The sequence below is a fragment of the Nicotiana sylvestris genome, chromosome 9 (assembly GCF_000393655.2).
Source record: "Nicotiana sylvestris chromosome 9, ASM39365v2, whole genome shotgun sequence".
Classification (NCBI taxonomy): Eukaryota; Viridiplantae; Streptophyta; class Magnoliopsida; order Solanales; family Solanaceae; genus Nicotiana; species Nicotiana sylvestris.
The window spans coordinates 157,442,799-157,464,265 of NC_091065.1; the positions used below are offsets into that span (position 1 = coordinate 157,442,799).

Genomic DNA, 21,467 nt, shown 5'->3' on the forward strand with positions numbered 1-21,467 from the left:
TATTAAGGTATTACTTGTTCAAAAGAACCACATTTTGATTCTGGACTCCTTCTAGAGGAGGAACCTTTTATTGATACTGAGAAAAAGATGAAAAATCCCCATAAATCTATCTAGAAGAAAGGAAACCAAGATTTTGCCGCTGGAAAATCTTCTTTAAAAGGCGAGAAAGGTGACAAGAAAGAGATTATCTCTAAACCCACCATTCTGCAAATATTCCCCAAACAACTAAACTTCGAAGAGGATTTCATTCTTTGGAAAAAGACGTAAGGCCGTATGGGGGAATCGTAATATGCATATTAAAGCGTATTCCTCTGTTATCCAGTTGGAACATCTTCCACTGTTAGAAAAGAACGCCACTAGAAGGATGACGTAACATACATTCTGTTCAAGAGAATGATCTATAACCAACTATCGAAAAGCTTTTTCCTTTGTATAACGTACTTGTTCACTCTCGGATTCGAACAGGTAATCAATCCCGTGATTGAAGACTTCTGCAAATATTTTAATGTTTGACAGGATCAAGTAGGTACAAGCATCTAAGGCTTGTGGAATGTCTTCGTTATTTGTCAACATTAGTAGCAACGATTTTGACTCTTTAATATCTACTCCACCTTTATTCTCCCAAACTTTTTCGGGGAGCAGTGTTCGCACTCAGTAATCATGGCAAGCGAGTTCTTATTGATACCGAAGACGATCACGCACGAGGGTGGTATAAAAGGTTCATTGTTGTGCCAACCAGGATCTAGGTTATTGTTAGCCCCTCGACTTGTTTGATCGAAAATGGCATGGGTGTAACGAGGGATTTACATGATGGACCTTGGCATGGCCCTATGATGACTATGGCATCATGTTGACAAGTCTGTCTGACATGGGCAGGTGTTGATAGACTCTGGCATGATGAAATGTGGCTAAGGTGCTAAGGAATGACAAGACCATGGCATTGGCGTGGCCATGGTAAGGCAATGACAACGGGCAGCAGAAGCATAGCAAAGGCTGGAAAAACTAAGGCAAGTTAGGGCAGGGCATTGCAAGGAAGATGGGCGCGGCAAGGCAATGTCATGGGAGATCTGGATAAGTGACAGTGGCAGACATGCATGCAAAAGCATGGTGCACAAGAGTTTGGCACGAAGACATGACAGAGTTGGCATGTTTGCACCAAAATTCAAAGGCATCGCCCATGTGCCACACACATGCAGGGCAGTTGTCCAGTTGGAGCAGTTTCCTATTTTTCAGCATAGTGATTATGTGGGGCTGTGAGAAGTTGTCCTGTTTGAAAATAGAAATTTAAAATCTCTTGCAGTTGAGGATGTCAACTGATAGGTTTTAGATAAGGCTGGAGACAAAAACGTTGCCTATATATTCTTAGTCTAGGCATATTATCAAGGCAGAGTGTTAGCTGCCTTTGACTCCTTTTTGTAAAGATGTTTTATGTGCTTCTTTGTGGCACGAGTTTAATACAAATTTGGGAAGAAATCCTTGTACCTGTGTGCCTTATTTGATTTCTATATACTGTCATAATCAAAGTGTTAAGACAAAACGTGTGGGAAAAAGAAAAAGGGCTGAGTCATTATTGTGTGACTATCGTGCATTGTCCATACGAAAAAATTGACCATGTTACAACTGGTATCAGAGCAATGTCAGCAAGATTTTTGAATTATAATGGATGGAAACGCAGAACTTCATGAAAGGCTTTAGAAGTTGGAGGCACTGGTGGGAATTATTGTTGACGCGGTGGGTCTGGTGGATATTCTGACTCAGATCCATGGCATTAATACAAAACTTCAACACATTTGTGAGAGTGTTGATACCCAACTGGTGGAATTGCAGTCTTTTCAGAAAACTGCTGCAAAGCAGTTAGAAAAATTATAGAAGGAGAATGAGGATCTTAAAACGGAAATCTAGATCCTCCGACAGGCTGTTGCAAATGTGCCCTAAGGAAGTGAAGAACATTCCAAATTTAAGATCAGAACCAAAGGCATTTGATGGCGTGAGAGGTGCCAAGGAAGTGGAAAACATCCTGTGGGACTTGGAGCATTATTTCTCTACTGCTCACATCCCGGAGAAGGTTAAACTGACCATGGCAGTGCGTTATTTCAGAGGAGATGCAGTGCTGTGGTGGCGTATGAAAAATGCAGACAATGAAAGTGTTGGCAGACCCAATGTTGATACCTAAGAGAAAATTCGTGACGCGCTGAGAGATAAGTTCTTGCCTAGCAACTCGTCTTGGGTTGCTAGGGATCTCTTGAAGCGGTTGAGACAGACTGGTTCCATTCGAGACTATGTGAATGATTTTTCATCATTGTTGTTGGACATCCAAAATATGATGGATGAGGATAAACTACACAATTTCATTTTCGGAATGCAAGGCTTGGCACAAGACGAAATCCATAGGTAGAAAGTTAAAGATCTGCCTAGTGCAATTGCGGCAGCGGACGCATTGGTGGATTTTCACTCAATGAGTCTAACTTCTAATTCTGCCCCTCCTTCTAAGTCAAAGAAAAAGGAGAAGAGTAAAGACTGGAGGAAGGACAATCGGAAGCAAGATGGAAATGACATGTCAAAAATAAACAAGACAACGGGTGGTGAAAAGATTTGCTGGACATGTCAAAAACATGGACATTATGCACGAAATTGTCCAAATCAAAGGAAGATAAATGCTCTTCTTGCTGAAGAGGAGAAAGAAGGAAAGGGATCGGAAGTTTCCACCTATGTTAATTCGTTGCGGCTGTTGAACACTTTGGCTTGTGTGACTGTGGCGGATGATAAAGAAAATGCCGCCAAGGAAGAGTTTCATACGTGAATGCTACGAGGGATGATTTGGCTGATGCTTATTCCACATTAATGTATATGGATCTGAAAATCAGAAGCAAGAGTGTCGTGACAATGGCTGATACCGGAACCACGCACACCTTTTTTGCCTCCAGAATTGTTCAAAAGTATGGGCTGCAAGTGACAAAGTGTTTGACGAAGATGAAGGTTGTGAATTCAAAGGTGCAACCTGGTTATAGGGTGGATAGATGTCTCGATGATATTGGGCCATTGGTCTGGAAAGTTCAACATGACTATTGTGCCATTGGATGACTTCAATGTGCTATTGGGAATTGATTTTCTGAAGAAAAATAAAGTCGCTCCAATTCCTCATTTGGATTGACTTATGTTCATGGGTAGACAAACCTCGACTTTGTGGAAGGTATTCGGCCCTACGGGGATGAAAGAAAGAACGATGGGATTGCTTCTTTGATTTCTGCCATTGCATTTGAGAAAGGCTTGAAGAGAAGTGAGCAGACTTACCTCGATGCACTTGTTGAAGTCAAGCCAGATATGCAGATTGAGGTCCCAAATTATGTTGTATATTTGGTGAAGGAATTCAAAGACGTGATACCTCCAGAATTGCCAAGGGAGTTACCACTAAGAAGCTAGATTGATCACAGGATTGAACTTATTCCTGGATCACTGTAACATGCGCAGCCTCCTTACCCTATGTCGTCTATGGAACTGACTGAACTAAGGAAGCAATTGTCTGAGTTGCTTGATGCTGGGTTGATTCAACCATCGAAGGCTCCATACGATGCTCATGTTTTGTTCTAGAAAAAAAAGGATGGTACGTTGCAGACGTAAGTTAACTATAAGGTGCTGAACAAGGTGACTGTCAAAACAAGTATCTGGTCCCTTTGATTTAAGATCTGCTAGACAGGCTCTCAAAGGCTAGTTATTTTACTAAGTTAGACCTAAGGTCAGGCTTTTGGCAGGCTAGGATAGCCGAGAAGGATGCCCCTAAGACCACTTGTGTAACTAGATATGGTGGCTTTGAATTTCTTGTAATGTCATTTGAGCTAACCAATGTCCCAACAATTTTATGTAATTTAATGAACAATGTTCTTTACGAGTATCTTGATGACATTGTATTTGTTTACTTAGACGACATAGTCATCTATAGCCGAACCCTTGAAAATCATTTGTCTCACTTAAGGAAAGTGCTGGAAAAACTTAGAGCCTACCAACTCTATGTCAAGATGGAAAAGTATGAATTTTCAAGTCGCGAGATAAAGTTTCTCGGCCATTTGGTTTGTGAAAACCAAGTGCAGATGAACCAAAGAAGGTGCAAGCAATAGTTTATTGGCAAGCACCTAGCAGGATAAAGGAACTTAGATCATTTTTGGGCTTGGCAAATTATTATCGGAAGTTCATTACAGGCTATTCAAAAAGGGCTGCTCCTTTGACAGATTTGCTGAAAAAGAATGTCAAATGAGTTTTGTCGGATTCGTGTGACAAGGCTTTCAATACATTAAAAAAAGGCCATTGCATCAGAACCTATCTTGAAGCTGGCAGATTTTGATTTGCCATTTGAAGTCCACACGGATGCTTCAGATTATGTTGTTGGCTATGTGCTGGTCTAGGAGGATCATATAGTTGCATTTGAAAGCAGAAAGTTGAACAGTGCAGAGCAACATTATTCTGCAGATGAGAAACAGATGGTTGTAGTAATTCATTGCCTCCAAGTTTGGAGAGTCTACTTGATGGGAACAAAGTTCGTAGTGCGGACGGACAACGTGGCTTATACATACTTCAAGACTCAATAGAAATTGAGTCCAAAGCAGGCTCGGTGGCAAGAGTTCTTGGATGAATATGACTTCATTTGGGTACACAAACCTGGGGAAAAATTAGGTTACCAATGCACTTAGTCGCAAAGAGGTAATTGCTAGAACTTATGTACTTACTCGAATTGAATCTGATTTTCTGAATACACTCAAGTTATATGATGTGAATGATCCATTGTATGTGAAATTGATGGATCAAGTGAAAGATTGGACAATTAAACGTTATTGGATCGAGGATGATCTGTTGCACTTCAAAGGGGGGAGAATTATGGTTCCTCAAGTTGTTGGATTGTGTCGTTCTCTTCTAAATGAGACGCATGATACTCTTTATGCTGGTCACCCGGATGTTGAAAGGATGTTGTTGTTGCTGTCTTAAAATTACTTTTAGCCAAAAATGGAAGATGATGTTGAGGCCTATGTGAAAACTTGCCTGGTTTGTCAACTTGACAAGACTGAACGGAAGAAGGAAGTTGGTTTGCTACAACCTCTACTTATTTTGGAGTATCCGTGGGCTTCTTTTTTCATGGACTTTATTAGCTCCAAAAGTTGATGGCAGAGCATCAATTATGGTGGTGGTAGAAAGATTCTCAAAGCAATGGAATTTTTGTTGCTGCTCCAATCGTTTGTTCTTCCGAAGTAGCTGCTGAATTATTCTACAAGCATGTTGTGAAACACTTCGAGGTTCCAAAAGACATTGTGAGTGATCAGGATGCGAGATTTACGGCCGGTTTTGGACTGTTGTGTTCAAATTCTTGGGGACTAATTTGAAATTCTCGACTGCAAATCACCCACAAACCGATGGGTAGACTGAGCGTATCAATCATCTGTTTGAAAAGTACTTGAGGCAATATGTGACTGCTAATTAGGGGAATTGTGTTGAGTTACTAGACAATGTGCATTTTTGTTACAACTTGCATAGATCTTCGGCAACTGAAATGAGTCCGTTTGAGATAGTATTGGGAAGACAGCCTGACACACTGCTGGAAGTCGCTCAGATGAAATCAGGGGGCAAGTGTCCTGCTGCCAATATGTATGCTCGCGATAAGAACGAGTTGTTGGCTGAGGAGCGAGACAACTTGGGAAGGCCAGCTAAAAGAATGAAAAGAAATGCTGATAGAAATCGGCGGCCTTTGGAGTTCAATGTTGGTGACAAGGTGTTGCTGAAACTTACTCCAAAGATTTGGAAGAAAATCAATAGCAATACACATTATCGTGGGATGATTCCAAAGTATGACGTTCCATTTGAAGTTGTAAAGAAAGTGGGTGAAGTTATTAAATTGAAAGCAAAAATAAAATGTTTTCAGAGAATTTTCCACCATTCCAATGGCTGCTGAGCCTACTATTTATAGCTATACCTAATGAAGACAAAATCCTTGGATCAAGTCCCACTTAAATGATAATAAAGGAATTATTGATGAATATGTAACGGCATGCCATGAATGTAAAATATTCCCTACAACGATCGCTCATTTAGTGTTAAAGAATATTCCCTCATTGAATGCTATCTAATGGCAAACTCTTGATCTCCTCCCATTAAATATGCTCCCTTCGGGATTTACCCGGCGTCGGTCACATTCGTTGTGCCCAGGTATTGGTCTGATTTTTCTTTTTCTTGCCTACGGTTCCACGTGTCATGCTACCATTCGACCATATGACCACATTTATCCTACACAGAAAGGATAAGCATAAGTATTATATCTCACATCGGAATTACTTTTCCCCTATCCTATCCGTAACATTTATCTTTGAACTACAGCTGCCATAAAGATATTCATAGAGATCCCCGACCTTAATAAACGAGTGAGAAGATATCATCTTATTCTTCTCTACAGTTAAAGACTTGGAAGTTTATTTTCGATATGTCTAGATAAAAAGTCAAGCATCATGGTATATTTTGAACTAACCAATATTATTTTCGCTCAATATTCATCTCGTATTCCTTCTATTGCTATAGATCTTTCGCTGAGGAAGACTCAACACTGGGTCTTGATTGAAAAATCAGAGATTGATGGATTCCAAGATCAAAGCTTGAAGTTGTCTACTTTAAAGCAAATGATGAAGAAGAAGGAAGCCTCAAGTTCGGTTTTGGAAGGTGATCTTGCCAGCCCTTCGAAAAAGAAAAAACAAGGACTGGCAAGAAAAAGAAAGAACAATCTGGGGACGATCAAGATAGTCCTTGAGTCAATCCCCAAACTACCCTTTTCCATCTGCGGGATGAGCCGAAGAAAATGGCCCTCTCTCCTAGTGGATCACGACCAAATTGAAGTTCCGACTGAGGAACATGCTGGCGATTGGCCCTCTCTCCTATTGCAGAAATTGGTGATGTATTGTTTACTAAGATTGATTTTGATCGTCTAATAGAGCAGAACTATTTTACCGGGATTCAGGATTCCATAGACTCATTTCCTTTGTCTACTTTGGAGCCATTGCTTGACCTTTCAATTCCGCAGGGTCCAGATGCCACCCCTTCAATCAGACTTACAAATATGGCATTATAGTCAAAGCCCTAATAATATTAATCTCCTATTTTGTTCGGATAAGGCTGCTCCATGGTTGAAGTTATTGATTGGTTCTTTGGAATAGAAGAAGATAGACACAGTTTCTAATACCAGTTTAGTTAACCACATGATTCATTTTACCCTTCGGTTACTCTTCTTTTCCCTTTCTCCGGGTGCTATTTCCTCAAATTTTATGAAGTACCAGATACTAACTCTTTTTTAATTGTAGTGCAATATGTGTCGTGTTAAGACTTTAAAGAGAATAATCGTCTATTAGGATGTGATTGCAAAGTTAACCGTAGCAAACAAAGATTGGGAATCCAAGTTTGAAAAGATTCATTCTAAGAAAGAAGTTTCGGACCACCAAGCTAAGTCTTCTACCAAGGAATTGGAGAGGGTGAAGGTGGAATTGAAGCAACAAGGGATATCCTTTGCTGAACAACATTCTCAAGAAACTAGGGAGATTCGAGGTCTCAAGGTGTAACGACCTAATCAGTCATTTTTTTTAGATCCTCGTTCCCTTATTTAAGACTTTCTGTATGTGTTTTTACTACTTTATGACTTGCGGGGATGGTTGGTTTCCTTTTGGAAGGATTCAGGTTGAATTCGGAATACTTAGTTCTATAATAGTAGTCTAAGGTTGCTAAGTTTGACTTGAATCAACATTTTTTGTAAATGACCTCAGAATCAAATTTAAAGGTTCCAATAAGGTTCGTATGATGATTTTTGACATGGACGTATGTTCAGATTGAGTTTGGGGTGGACCGGGAGAGTTTCGGCGTTTATTGTTGAAAGTTGGCATTTTGAACATTTTAAAATTTCCTAAGTTTGATTTGAAGTGGAATTTGTTATTATCTATGTCCGTTTGGGATTCTGAGCCTTGGAATAGGTTCATATTTTGATTTGTGACTTGTACATAAAATTTGGCATCGTTCCGAGTTGTCTAAGTATGGTTCGTCGTGTTCAGAGTTAGTTGAAATGTGTTTAAAGCTTAGAAGTTGATTAATTTGGTTTGAGATGCGATTCATAGTTCTGGTGTTATTTTATGTGTTTCGAGGCTTCGAGTAAGTCTGTAGTATATTTACGAACTTGTTGGTATATTTAGACGGGGTTTCGGATGGCTCGTGTGTGTTTCGGACCACTCGAAGCAAAGTTAAACTTGGCTAAAACTGTTGGTATGGTGGTGTGATGGTGCTTCGCAATCGCGAAGGTTCACCCATGATCGTGAAGGAGATTAGAAGGAGGTCTGGGATTTTACTCTTCGCGAATGCGAAGAGGTCTTCGCGAAGCGAATGTGGATCAAGTCCTTCTTTGTGAACGCCAAGAAGGGAGGAGCTAGGTCGGGCTGGAAGGCAATTGGCCTTAGCAAACCTGACTTGTGGATCGTGAACGCGAAGGCTATTTGGGCAGCTGGAAGAATTTGGCCGTTGCGATCGCGAGACTTCTTCCAAAATCGCGAAGAAGAAGGGGCCTAGGTAGAACACTTTAATTTCGGGACATAGCCCATTTCTCTCATATTTTCACTTGGTCTTGAACGAAATTGAGAGCACTTTTGTGGGGTATTTTCATCAACATCACAAGTTTCGGATTGCTCGGCATTGTTTGGGGATTTCTAGTGAGGTTTAAGAGCCGAGTAGTGAGCTTGGAAGCAAGGTAAGTCTCTTGCCTAATTTTGTGAGAGGGAATTATCTCCTTAGGTCTATAAATTATTTTGTGTTACTTGTTGTGAAAGCTACGTACGCACGAGGTGATGAAAGTCCGTACGTAGCTTTATTCAATATTTATGTTCGGGTAGACTTAGATTCACATCATGCCTTAAATGTGCTATTTGAATTAATCTTGTGCATTTGATTTCTCTAATTTATGACTAAGATTGAGGCTAGGATAAAATATTGACGAAGTCTCTTACTTTGGGAATTGTGAAATATTTAATAAAAGGTAGTTCCCTGTCTTCTCGACTCGAATGTATTTTCGCGAGCGAGAGAGTTACTCTACTCTTATGGGATTGGGTCGTTTGCCTCGGCAGAATTAATAATTACTCTTATGGAATCGGGTCGTTTTCCTCGGCAAGATTAATAATTTCTCTTTTGGGATCGAGTTGTTCGCCTCGACAGTATTGGGAATCACCATTCCTATGGGATCAGGCCGTTCGCCTCGGCAGACTTGTATGCAACATTTGAGATTTGATGTGGTATTGATATTAGTTGATTATGTGCCTTCGAGGTCGGTATGACATTTTAGTGATTTTGTAATAATCCATATTTGAAAATTTATGATTAAAGCTTATTTGTTTTATTGTTACTTGTTGTGTTTCATATCTGTTTACTTTATGTATTTTATTATTTGACCACTATTAAGTTTCAAATCCAGCCCTTGTCACTACTTCTTCGAGGTTAGACTGGATACTTACTAGGTACCCGTTGATTTACGTACTCATGCTACACTTTTGTACGAATTGTGCAGGTACAGAGACAGGTACTTCCAATAGTCACACGGCCGGGCTTCCATGTTCGATCTGCAGCGCCCGGAGTCTCCCTTTATCTTATTTATTGTTTCTGTCAATTTCTTTTCAGACAATAGCTATAGTAGTTTTGTATATTACCTAGATGACTAATGCACTTGTGACACCAAATTTTGGAGGCTTCTAGTGAACTTTCATAGTTGTACTTGTTGATACTATGACTTTGCTTTATGTACTACTCCTACTCGTATTTTGGTAAAGTAGTGTGTATGTTCCTTGAGTCCTAGATTTAGTTTCTATTAATCTAATGAAATTTCTAAGTTTCAGGGTTAAAATGGATAATTAAATTGGATGTTTATCATGAGCTTGCCTAACAACATCATGACCTATTATGGAATTTGCGTCCTGACACAAGGAGCTGCTTGATCAGAATAATCATACTCAAGTCAACTAGTTTTTGACTATACTCGGGCTACAGAGGAACTCAAAGCCTCAAAAGATAGAGTGAAATCTCTCGAAGTGGCTCTCGAGTCCTTGAAAACTGCTTTCTATGAACTTAAGCTTTAATCTAAGATAGATCTGAACTTAATGTTTTTGGAAACCCGTTCGGAAGAAGAGACACTTTCAGCCAACCTGATGAGGTTAATGAAGAAGAAGATACTGGGTCGCATCTTACAAACTCAGTTTCTCAAGTTGATCCCCTACAAGTGCCAAATTCTCATCCCGTCAATTAATCCTTATATTTCTCCTTCGGGGCCTCGTAACTTTTGAATGTAGTTTTTTATATTTTATTGTACTGTTTATTTTGGATTTCTTACCTTAGTATCAGTGAATTATTTTTAATTTTTGTTCTCGTACTTGGGTATTCTGAATATTATAAACACTTGGTTTATACTTTGGTACTTTTAAGATTGTTTGGGTGCTTATACTTGGTCTCGTAGACTTCAAATAATTCATTTTCGAAACAATAATTAGAGGCGTTACTTTAAGTATCTGGCTTAAATAGAAAAGAGGTCCCTTTTATATTTTTAAAACTTATGAATATTATGTCTCATCTTCATTTAGGTGTAAAAGTAGGATAATAAATCGGAAGAGATTTTTGGTTCGAAGGAATACTGACTTCCATTAACTTGACTAAGGTAATCAGTGTGTACAACTTCAAGTAGTAAGTCATTTTAATGGACTTGACTAATGCAAAGGATATCAGATCCAAAATAAAGTACAATGAGTCATTAAGAAATATAATTTAGAATGGAGTCCGAAACCTAAATGCCAATATTTTGGACTCAAAAAATACGTTTCTACAGTGTAAAAAAAAGTTATCTTTCTACCTAAAACGCGATATTATACTCTATTTTACTTTAACGGAATTTTAGCCGTTAATGTAAAGCACAGTATAATACTGTGTTTTACATATAGCGTGGTACTATACCGCGTTTTGCTTACTTCTCCATGACAGAAACAGACCTTCCTCCATTTTTAAATCATAACAGTGGTCGCTTCCCCCCCCCCCTCGTTTTGTCAAAAAAAAAAATCGAGTGGACCCCACCCGTCACACAAAAAGTTAAGATTGTAGGTCCCGCATACAACCCAAGCCTTCGATTGTTGTGGTTCCTCGTTTCGGGCTCAAAATTTCAATTTTTCGACTTTTCTAAAAACATAAATCGAGGTATTCCAGTTTAGTTTATGTCGAAACTCGTATAATAATGCATATTAGTTGTCTTGAATGTGTTTCCAAGTTGTTTTGTATTTTGTTTGCGATTAAATTTGTATGTTATTTTTATTTGGATTAAATTATTAGTGTTTTAAAAAAATAGTTAAAAGTTGAGAAATAATTTTTCTTGTTAATAAAAATGTTCATAAATTTCTTTTACTATTTTATATGTAATTTCGTGAAAGTTATGTTATTAAAATATGTTTGTTGTTTTTTTAGCTTAGATTATTTATTTGCTTAAAGAATAGTTCCCTTATAGTGTAGTAAGATATAGAGCCTTATAGCAGTAAAATATATAGCTTTTTAGCGTAGAATCTCTGTAGGTTAAGTATCTACTAACTACAAACTCTATCCAATTACACTTTACAAAAATTAATTATTTAATTTATAAAATAAACACACAGAACTAACAAATTAATATATGTTTTCAAATTAAATATCGAGCGTGGAACTCAAAGATATATACTTTGTCCAATTAAAAATTAATTATTTAATTTATAAAACTAAAAAAAATTTAAAAATATTGAAATTGACACACATAAGAATTCAGGATAGCTTGGTGCTACTGGGCTTCAAATATCAAGCCCGGAACTCACAGATATATACTCTGTCCAATTAAATAATTAAATATTTAATTTATAAAACAAACAAAATTCAAAAAATATTGAAATTGACACACAAAAGAATTCAGGATAGCTTGGTGCTATTGAGCCTCAAATATCGAGTCTCGAACCCATAGATATATATTCTGTCGAATTAAATAATTAAATATTTAATTTAAAAAACTAACACACAATTAATATTGTTTAATTTATAGTAGACGACATGGACGCGCTGCCTGTGCATCCTGGACCTTTCTCGGATGAGATATTAGTGTTACAGAGCGATCATAGGCCCGCCTACTTATGGGAAGGAGAGCTAGTGGAGCAGACTCTCTACGCCAGGAGAGTGGACGACGTGTGAGACTTTATGAGGGAGAGAGGTTTCCATTCTCGCGTAGTCCAGCACCAACGTGATACGGCTTCTATAGGATTTTTGAGATTGGGCGGCTGCAGCTCGACTGGTCTTCGATCACGGCGTTGATAGAGCGGTGGCGACCGGAGACGCGGACTACCCACCTGCCTATTGGCGAGGCCACCATCACGCTTCAGGATGTTCCAGTTTTATATGGGCTACCTGCTGATAGACTAGCCGTTACACTGCCTCAGTATATGAGATCTATGACGTGTGTCCAGTATTTGGACTTGCTACAGAATTTTGCTGGTTTTAGGCCACAGGGTGAGGCTGCAGCTTCAGGGGGCAGTCGGATTTCTGTGACAGCTATTAGATAGTATTTGGAGGTATTGCACCCTGACATCACCGACGAAACAGATGTTCTACATATTCACCGGTACACGAGGTTGGCGCTGCTCCTTCTTTTTGGGGGTGTCTTGTTCCTGAACACTTCGGGAAATCTAGTGAGTATGCGATTTCTACATCATCTTCAGCAGCTAGATGAGTTACCCCAGTACAGCTGGGGTGCTGCTGTTCTCGCTTACCTGTACAAGAGTCTGTGTCGGGCTAGCATGGGCATCCAGAGCGACGTATGTGGTTTTCTACTGCTTCTACAGGTGACAGCATATTCGAATACTCTGTTCATTACTTCTAATTCTATATAGTCAAAATGACTCTTAAATTTTACGTCGACATTGTATGTTAGGTTTGGGCCCGGGAGCGGTTCCTGCAGTTGCAGCCACCTCTACCACCATTACCTTCGGATGTAGCACCTCCGTTTCTCCCTCTAGCTAGGAGGTGGGTTCTCCAGCGTGGAAATTACAGAGCCATTGATGCTCATCATAATCTCCCCCTTATCAGGGATGTGTTGGATATGCTGGAGGCCGCACAGGTAAATATGCACCTAAACTTACTTGTTATAAATTCACTTGTGTTGCGCATACTCACTTTTATGTTATTATTTGATAGTTCATCTGGACGTCATACAACGACGACTTGATAGTTCATCTTCGAATATTATGTTATGAAATTTTAATCTTCAGATTGGTCATTTTTACTAACACCAATAAGTTGAATGTTGGAACTACCATATCATCATCCCAATTCAAAAGGTCATGTTAAAAAATAAGATATAGTAAGATTGTGGAACATAATTTTATTTGATAGATATTGTAATATACACAAGTACAAACACTTATTACAAAACAATATTACGAAAACAAAACACTAGGTGTATCCTTGATAGTTGGGTACATTCGACGAACTTTCACCAGGAGCTTGATTACCACCACCACCCACACCAACTGAAGAACATTTACGATGGTCGTGTCCTGTTTGCAAGCATATGCCACATTTACGCGCATAAACGGTATCACCAACATCCATTTGGTTCCGTATACGCGTTCTCTTTTGCACTTGCAACTTCCGCAAATAGTCCTTGTTACACAACATTTTAAATGGTTCCGGCGGCCAATAATGCTCAGCACCCAATGGCTATAACTGCCCACTATATGTGTCTAGTATGCAGCAATACTGTATTGCCTATCAACATAGTTGGTTGCCCTAAACCAACTTGTTAAAAGCACCTCATGGCATGTGTGCACGACATGTGGTAGATGGTCCATTTCCCACATGAACACAACCTACTGGCTCCATTAACTGTCTGTAGATTATTCCCCCAGTGTCCGTGGATAGCGGTGCGAACTTCAAAAATACCTCGATCGTGATCGTACTATAATATGAATGCCAATGTGCTCACCTCCTGTACTTCTCAAATCTTCTCATTGGTATTGGCATAAATTGAACACCCATGTCCATCAATTCCGATGCATCTCTATGCGTTTCTACAAACCTCTCCACAATCTGTTTGAATGTCATCCGGACCATGGCAGTAACAGGCAATCCACATGCAAACTTCAATAAGCCGTTGAATGACTCCGACACATTTGTAGTCAGGGCTCCCCATCGTCTGCCACCATCAGCATACAATGTCCACATGTGAAGCTCATGTCCCATCAGCCAAGTATAGGCTCTTGGATCTAACTACCTGATCACTTCCATGCGCCTCGTGAATTTGCACTGCTGGTGCTCAGTTGCAGCCATCCACATTAAATCATGCAAAGCCTTGTCGTGATATTTCTTCTGGAAATTGATCTTCAGGTGCCTCAAATAGTAATGGTGGTATGCATAGGGTTCCTGCCATTCAGGCAAATGCTATATAGAACTTAAAATACCACCATGCCGATCAGATATTAGACAAATAACTGAACGCTGTTTGACAACGTACTACTTCAAGTGGTTCAAAAAAAGCGTCCACTTCTCTTCGGTTTCATTGGCACAAATGGCAAAAGTTAGTGGAAATATTTTTCTCGTTGGCATCTACTGCAACTGCGATCAAAAGCTTAATATCATACATTCCATAGACATGAGTACCGTCTATGGAAATTACCGGATGGCAATGCACAAAACCATCAATTGCAGGTTTAAATGACCAGAACACATAGTTGAAAATATATTTCGGTCTTTCCGAACTCCGCTCACGCCTCCATTAAACAACAGTCCCGGGGTTAAAGTATTTCAGTACGGCCATGTACCTAGGTAGAGATGAAAGGACTTATCCCAGTCACCATAAATAATTTCAAAAGCACATTTGTGCCCGAGATATACCTTTCTTTTGGTTATAGTACACCCATACTCCTGGTGGACGGTCGTAATACACTCTTTGATCTTGAACTTAATGGACACTTCCAAGTATGGAATCAAGACAAGATAAATTAAGTTTACATCTAAGTTGAACTGATTCTCATTGAATGTGTCCATTTCACATCTATAGGTGTTAATATATTTATCCACTTTCCACAACCCTGATTTTTTCTTGCTGGCACGCAACATCCAGTGACAACCCATAAAGTCTCTACAGCATACAGCCTTGTATACCTCCGTAGTTGACTCCCTTACCATCATCTCACGTCACTCTCTTATGCTGTACATTTTTATAGCCCTGATTAGGCGAGCTTTATCGGGAAAATACATGCCCTTTGCCAGCATCGCTGGTCTAGACTCATTCCACATTGCTGACCGAACGACATCCCTTGTGAGGGCATCCACATCCGACATACTTGACAAATTATCAAGGTAGGGAATATTCTGCTCATGAAATGGCACGTGGGACTCGTACATTCTTTGTCTAATGGGAGGTGGAGAAGCACGCTCCCTCATCAGCTCAGGTTCGACATTCACATTCTCCTCCTAATCACCCTCACCAGGGAAGGGTGTGTCATCTCCAGACTCATCGTCATTGTTGTCATAATCACTATCATCTTCCTGACTCTGCGCATCTGCCAAATCACAAGTCAATACATCGTCTACGGGAAACTGTGTGAGGTTAGGAACATTAAGTTGCTCGTTTTCACTGCACAAAAAGAACAAAATGATAAGCTACTCAAATTGATAAATACTTTACATATAGCTATATCACTTCACTTACAAGTCGTACTGTGTTGACGTTCCATGATGGACATTTTCTTGCTGGTGATGACTCATGGATTGACCACCGTGGTACAACACGCTAGAACTATGCATATTTCAACTAGGAGCGGGGTTATAACTTGTAAAATTCATATCTGGATGGTACCCTCTATGATAATTATGAGCGTTAATACAAATCCAATTCAAACATAAAATAAACATCGCTAAAGCCTAGAAAAACTTAAGTTTGCCAATCATCTTGTGGATTATACAAAGTCAAAAATTATTTTCTCGTTGCTCATTCGTCGGTGGTGATAAGTTTAAATCAAGGCAAACTCTTTCATCAGGAATCTATCCGGAAAAAACTGCTCCTGAATAACCACCCGATGACTGGGGGTTATCCCTACTATGCACAACCTCATTATTGAGAATTTCTTCAAACTTAACGTACATTTTCAACAATTTTATTACAATAAATTCCCTGTATTCATCCCGAATCTGCAAAAAATCTCTAAGAGTTTCATCATCTTCGATGTTAAACTAAGAATAATAAGCAAACCCCTGCGGAGTCATAGAATACAGAAATCTACCGGTTACTTTAAGGTTCACCGAATGTTTCCTCACACTCATTTTTTTTACGTAACAACGATACCAATTTATCATACTCCATTGTAAGCAGCAATTTAACATGACACTGTGGAGGTGAACTATAGCTCACAGAGTTATTCTCCATTACAACCTCAACCCCCCCCCCCCCGCCTCCCAATATAATAAAACCCTTATTTTTGGCTCTTCAAACATTATAAAAAAATGCTTGATAACGAAAAGAAAAGTATAAACGGAAGTTTGAAGGTAAGTTTTGAATGGATTTTCATAAAATCCTAACTTCTTTAAATAAGGCAAGTCCTAGCTCGGGGTGTAGAATTTTTTTTTATGTAAAATGCAGTATAATATTTCGCAAAGTCACTTTTTAACTGAATCTTCAGGTTTCATTAAGATCCCTTCATATATCCGTACTGGCCTTATAGTTTAAATGTCTTGGTCGGAAAATTTTATTTCGTGTCTGATACAACTGACACTAGTTGTATGAGGCAACTTTTTTATCTCACAGTTTTGTGGACCCAGATTTATGTGGACCCAGAAGTGTAAGATTGGGGTCCACAAATTTGTGAGACAAAAAGAAGCCTCATACAACTAGTCTAAGTTGTATGAAACACAAATTAAAACTTCTCGTTTTGGTCTTTTACTCAGGTAAACTTGACGTCATTCGGTCCTATTCCTAAAAGGAAGTATAAGGCTAGGAATAATTTTCAGTTTTGCAATGCTGCCAAAAGCCTTAATCGTCATCTTCCGATCTAGGATAGCTATTCCTATCATCTAAAGCTGTACTTTTGCCTTCCTGAATTAAGATTGTACTTACAGAAACTTTTGAAACTTACATGTAAACTAGTAACCGCTCTCCTTTCCGGCGTTTTGAAAGCAACAATGAATTGGACAAGTATTTATTTAGATCTTTTAATGCCTACTGACATTTTGGTGTCCACTCAATCTTTTTTCTTTTTAGCATTGAAAAGAAGTTGCAGCTCCGTTCTGAGGATCTTGATATAAATTTCTCCAAAGCTGCTAGCTAACATGGTAATATTTGCACCTCTCTCTTGCTTATAAAAATGTCTAAGATTTCTTTGATAGCTTTGATTTGAGCCAGATTTACTTCAAATTCCTTGTTAGAAATAAGGAAACCCAAGAACTTACCATATGTGACTCCAAATGCATATTTTCAGGTTTAGCTTCATATTATATCTTTGGAGAGACACGAAGATTTTCCTTGAATGACTCAAATGATCAACCACCTGAACCGATTTACCAGCATATCATCTTGGTAAACTTCCATGGACTTTCGAATGTAACAGTTGAGCATTCTGCTGACAAGTCATTGATATGTTGCCTCTGCATTCTTGAGTTTGAAGGGAATCACGTTGTAATAGTAAGTCCTTTGGTTTGTGATGAAGGAAGTCTTTTCCTGGTCTTCCTAGTCCATTCTAATTTGATTGTACCTAGAGAATACATATAGAAAGCTCAAAAGATCATGTCCAGTAGTTGCATTTATTAGTTGGTCAAATATGGTAAAAGAACCTAATCTTTGAGATATGCTCTATTTAAATCAGTATAGTCAATCTTCCTTCAGCGAGGGGTATACGACATCATGTGACCCCGGTTGCTCTAATTTCTATTTGATGCCTCTATCCTTGACAAGCCCATTTGTGATAACCATAGGGTTGGATTTATCTCTCAGGCTGGTCTGTGATCTCCCTTGATTTGCTTGATTCCCCATTTGGATGGGATTTTGATAACTTGATAGAGAGTAGAGGGTAACGCATCCATTTCATGAATCCATGGCTTTCATAGATGATATTATAGGCCATATCTGTAGCTACTACTTGAAATGGGGTATCTTTTGCTACCCCCTCAGTAAAAGTTATTAGAGTAATATTACCTTGGGTGATCATGTTAGAGTTATCGAACCCGAAAAGTGATCGAGCTTTTGGAATAATCTAATTTGTCAACTACATCTCTTCAATTACTTGCAGTAAGAAAATGTTCGCCGAACTACTTGAATTAATTAAAATTCTTTTTACATTAATATTTAAGACATGTAAAGTAATTATTAGTGATTATTATGTGGCATCATCAATCCATCCGCATTTTCGTCATCAAAAGTAATGCTTTCTCTAGCCAATGTTTCCCTAATGTGTTTTCCGTGAGTAACTGAAATCTTAGCAAATTTTTGCAACAGTGAATATTACCCCGTAGATTTCTACTCCTCCCAAAATAACATTAATTTTGTGTTTTAGGAGATGGAGCTCATGGTAACCCTTTATTGTTCTGATTCTTCATATAAGACCACTTTCCTTTTTACAGAACAATTCTGTGAAGTATCTTCTGTTCAAAAGATAATATACTTCATTCTATAAAATTCCACAATCTGCGATCCTTTGCCCGTGATCATTGTGGAACTCACACCAAAAATTTTGGTTTCTCTTACTAGGATTTGATCTTATCTCCTTAGGTCATCTTATTTTTCACACATATCTTACAACACATTGTCAGTTTGCAAACACTCACATTAGCCTTATAATTGACAATTCAAGAGTGGTAGTCATTAAACTGAGGCATATCCGTTCTTTACATGTCCAGGATAGTCTTACTTTACTCTGCTGTTCGGAACCCTTGCCTTCTTGATTTGTCCTTGATCTTCTGTCAGGTTCCTGATGCAATGTATCGTTATAGGGCTTGTATTGGTTATATAATTCCTAGATAGATTTCTATTTGCTTTGATGTGCTTTCAAGACGGTTCGTGTATCTATTATTGGACTTTTTGTCGACACTGGTTGAATTAGCGTGTCCTATTCTATCTAAAATATGGCGTTGTATCGATTGTACACGTCATTCCATGTAGTTGGGGGAACTCCCATAAACTTTCCTTTAATCTTCTTGTGTCTTCCATCCTTTTCTCATTCAATTTTTTGCAAAAGCTAATGCAACCTAGTTATCTAGGACAAGAGGCAGTAGCATCCTCTCCCTCTAGAATCAGTCTACAAATTCTTTGAGCAACTCTATGCTTTCCTTGCGAATTAAATGTTCTCCATTTATTTTTCCACCTTCTATGCTCTGAAATACGCCTTAACGAAGGCATCTATAAGTTCATGAAATGAACTAATTAAATTTTTCAGAAAGAAATGAATAACATGTTAATGCCCCTTTTATGAGTGCCTCTCTAAATTTCTTTACGAGTTTTGCATTTGACTCTTGTTATAAGAGCTATAATATAATCCTGGGATCCGATTTTCCATCGTACTTCGAGATGTTTGGCATCTTAAAAGATTTTGGTATCGATAATAGGGCAGTGCTTGATCTCCAGGTTGCTGGGAGTTTTTGCCGATGTCAATTATGTTGATAAAGGGTGGCACACCCGTAATTTGATCGATTCACTCATCTGGTCATTGATCCCTTTTAACAAAATTTCTTGTAAGGTTAGTGTGATGACCCGATATGTAATGACCTGGCCGATCGTTTTAAGAATTAACGCCCCGATCCTCTATTAACTACTTTTCACGTGTTTGTTTCTGCTATTTTGATTTGCTGGGATGATTTGTTTTGAATTTCGAAGTGTTTTGGGATACTTAGTCCCTAAAAGAGAGCTTAAGCTTTAGAATTTGAACCATAGTCTGATTAGTGTGAAGACGGCAATGGAATGGAATTATGTTGGTTTCGTTAGCTCTGTTGGGTGATTTCAGGCTTAGAGGCATGTTCGGAATGTGTTTTGGAGGTCCGTAGCTTAATTAGGCTTGAAATGCTGAAGTTGAATTTTTTAAGTTTCCGGTTCGATAGTGAGATTTTGATATCGGGGTCGGAATGGAATTTCGGGAGTTGGAGTAGCTCCGTATTATCGAATGTGACGTGCTTGCAAAATTTCCATTCGGACGAGGCTTGATAGAGTTTTTGATCGAAAGCGGAATTTGGGAGTTTTTGGAATTCTTAGGCTTGAATCCAATGTTAATTTGGTGTTTTGATGTTGTTTTGAGCATTACGAAGGTTGAAACAAGTTTGAATGATGTTTTAGGATTGGTTGACATATTTGGTTGAGATCTCGGGGGCCTCGGGTGTGTTTCGGATGCTCAACGGGTCATTTTTGGACTTAGAGAATTGTAGAAAATGCAGCAGATCTCCAGTTCTGGTTTCCTTCTTCACGTTCACGAGTGGGATCTCACGTTCGCGAAGAGGAGCTGGGGCTGGTAGAAGCTTAACACTTTGCGTTTGCGATGATGGTCTCGTGTTTGCGAAGCTGTGAGGTCATATACCTACGCGTTCGCGAAAAGGTCCCATGTTCGCCTAGGAGGGAGAAGGTTTCTACCGCATTCGCGACAGGGTCATCGCGTTCGTGATAAAGGAATTCTGGGCCAGCAAAGTTGTGCTTCGCGAACGCGATGGGCCTTCCGCATTCACGAAGAAGGAATTACGTGGGTAGATTATAAAATTCCAAAATTGAGGGTTTAGCCTTTTTTATCAAAACTAGAGTTTGAGAGCTCGGATTTGAGCGAAATTTTGAGGGATTTTTAGAGATATCAATTGGGTAATGATTCATAACTCCTTTTTGCTTATAACCCATTAATGTAAACGTGAATTCATCATCTAATTTCGGATTTGAGGTGAGAAATTGGTAAAAATTTTGGAAAAGTTGTTAGGCCTAATTTTGGGGTTTTGATTAAGATTTTGGCATCGGATTTGAATAATTTTGGTATGGCTAGACTCGTGATTGAATCGGAGTTCATAATCCGTAACTTTTACCCGATTCCGAGATGTGGGCCCGGGGGACCTTTTGGGCAATTTTCTTAATTTTGCGTGTTATCTTCGAATTAATTAATGGAATTAGTTACTTGAAGTTATATTTACATTATGAAATTGATTTGAATAGATTTGGGCAATTTGGAGTCGAGTACTCATGGGAAGAACGTGATTTCGAGTTGATTGAGCTGGTTCGAGGTAAGTGGCTTGCCTAACCTTGTGTGGAGGAACTCCCCTTTGGATTTGGTACTGTTGATATATGAAATGCCTTGTATGTGAGGTGACGAGTGCGTACATGTGCTAGTTATTGAAAATCTTGTTTTCATTAAGTAATTATAACTGTGTTTTCTTTCCTGTTTATACTACTTGCAATTTAAGCCTACTGTTAGCTT

The 21,467-nt window shown here is 38.9% G+C and overlaps 1 protein-coding gene across 1 annotated transcript; it reads left to right on the top strand.

Annotated features, from left to right (window-relative positions):
• Positions 1–12,096: 12,096 nt before the first annotated feature.
• Positions 12,097–12,602, top strand: LOC138878476 (serine/threonine-protein phosphatase 7 long form homolog). The gene is made up of 2 exons (XM_070158158.1): positions 12,097–12,228; positions 12,327–12,602. The coding sequence occupies exons 1-2, from the start codon at positions 12,097–12,099 to the stop codon at positions 12,600–12,602; spliced, it is 408 nt and encodes a 135-aa protein (XP_070014259.1).
• Positions 12,603–21,467: the final 8,865 nt, after the last annotated feature.

What these genes read in the sequence shown, in the direction of transcription:
- LOC138878476 (XM_070158158.1), top strand. Translation starts at nt 12,097, where the DNA reads ATGGACGCGCTGCCTGTGCATCCTGGACCTTTCTCGGATGAGATATTA. An exon ending in ACGCCAGGAGAGTGGACGAC is followed by an intron (nt 12,229 to 12,326) that starts GTGTGAGACTTT and finishes GGGCGGCTGCAG; the next exon opens with CTCGACTGGTCTTCGATCAC.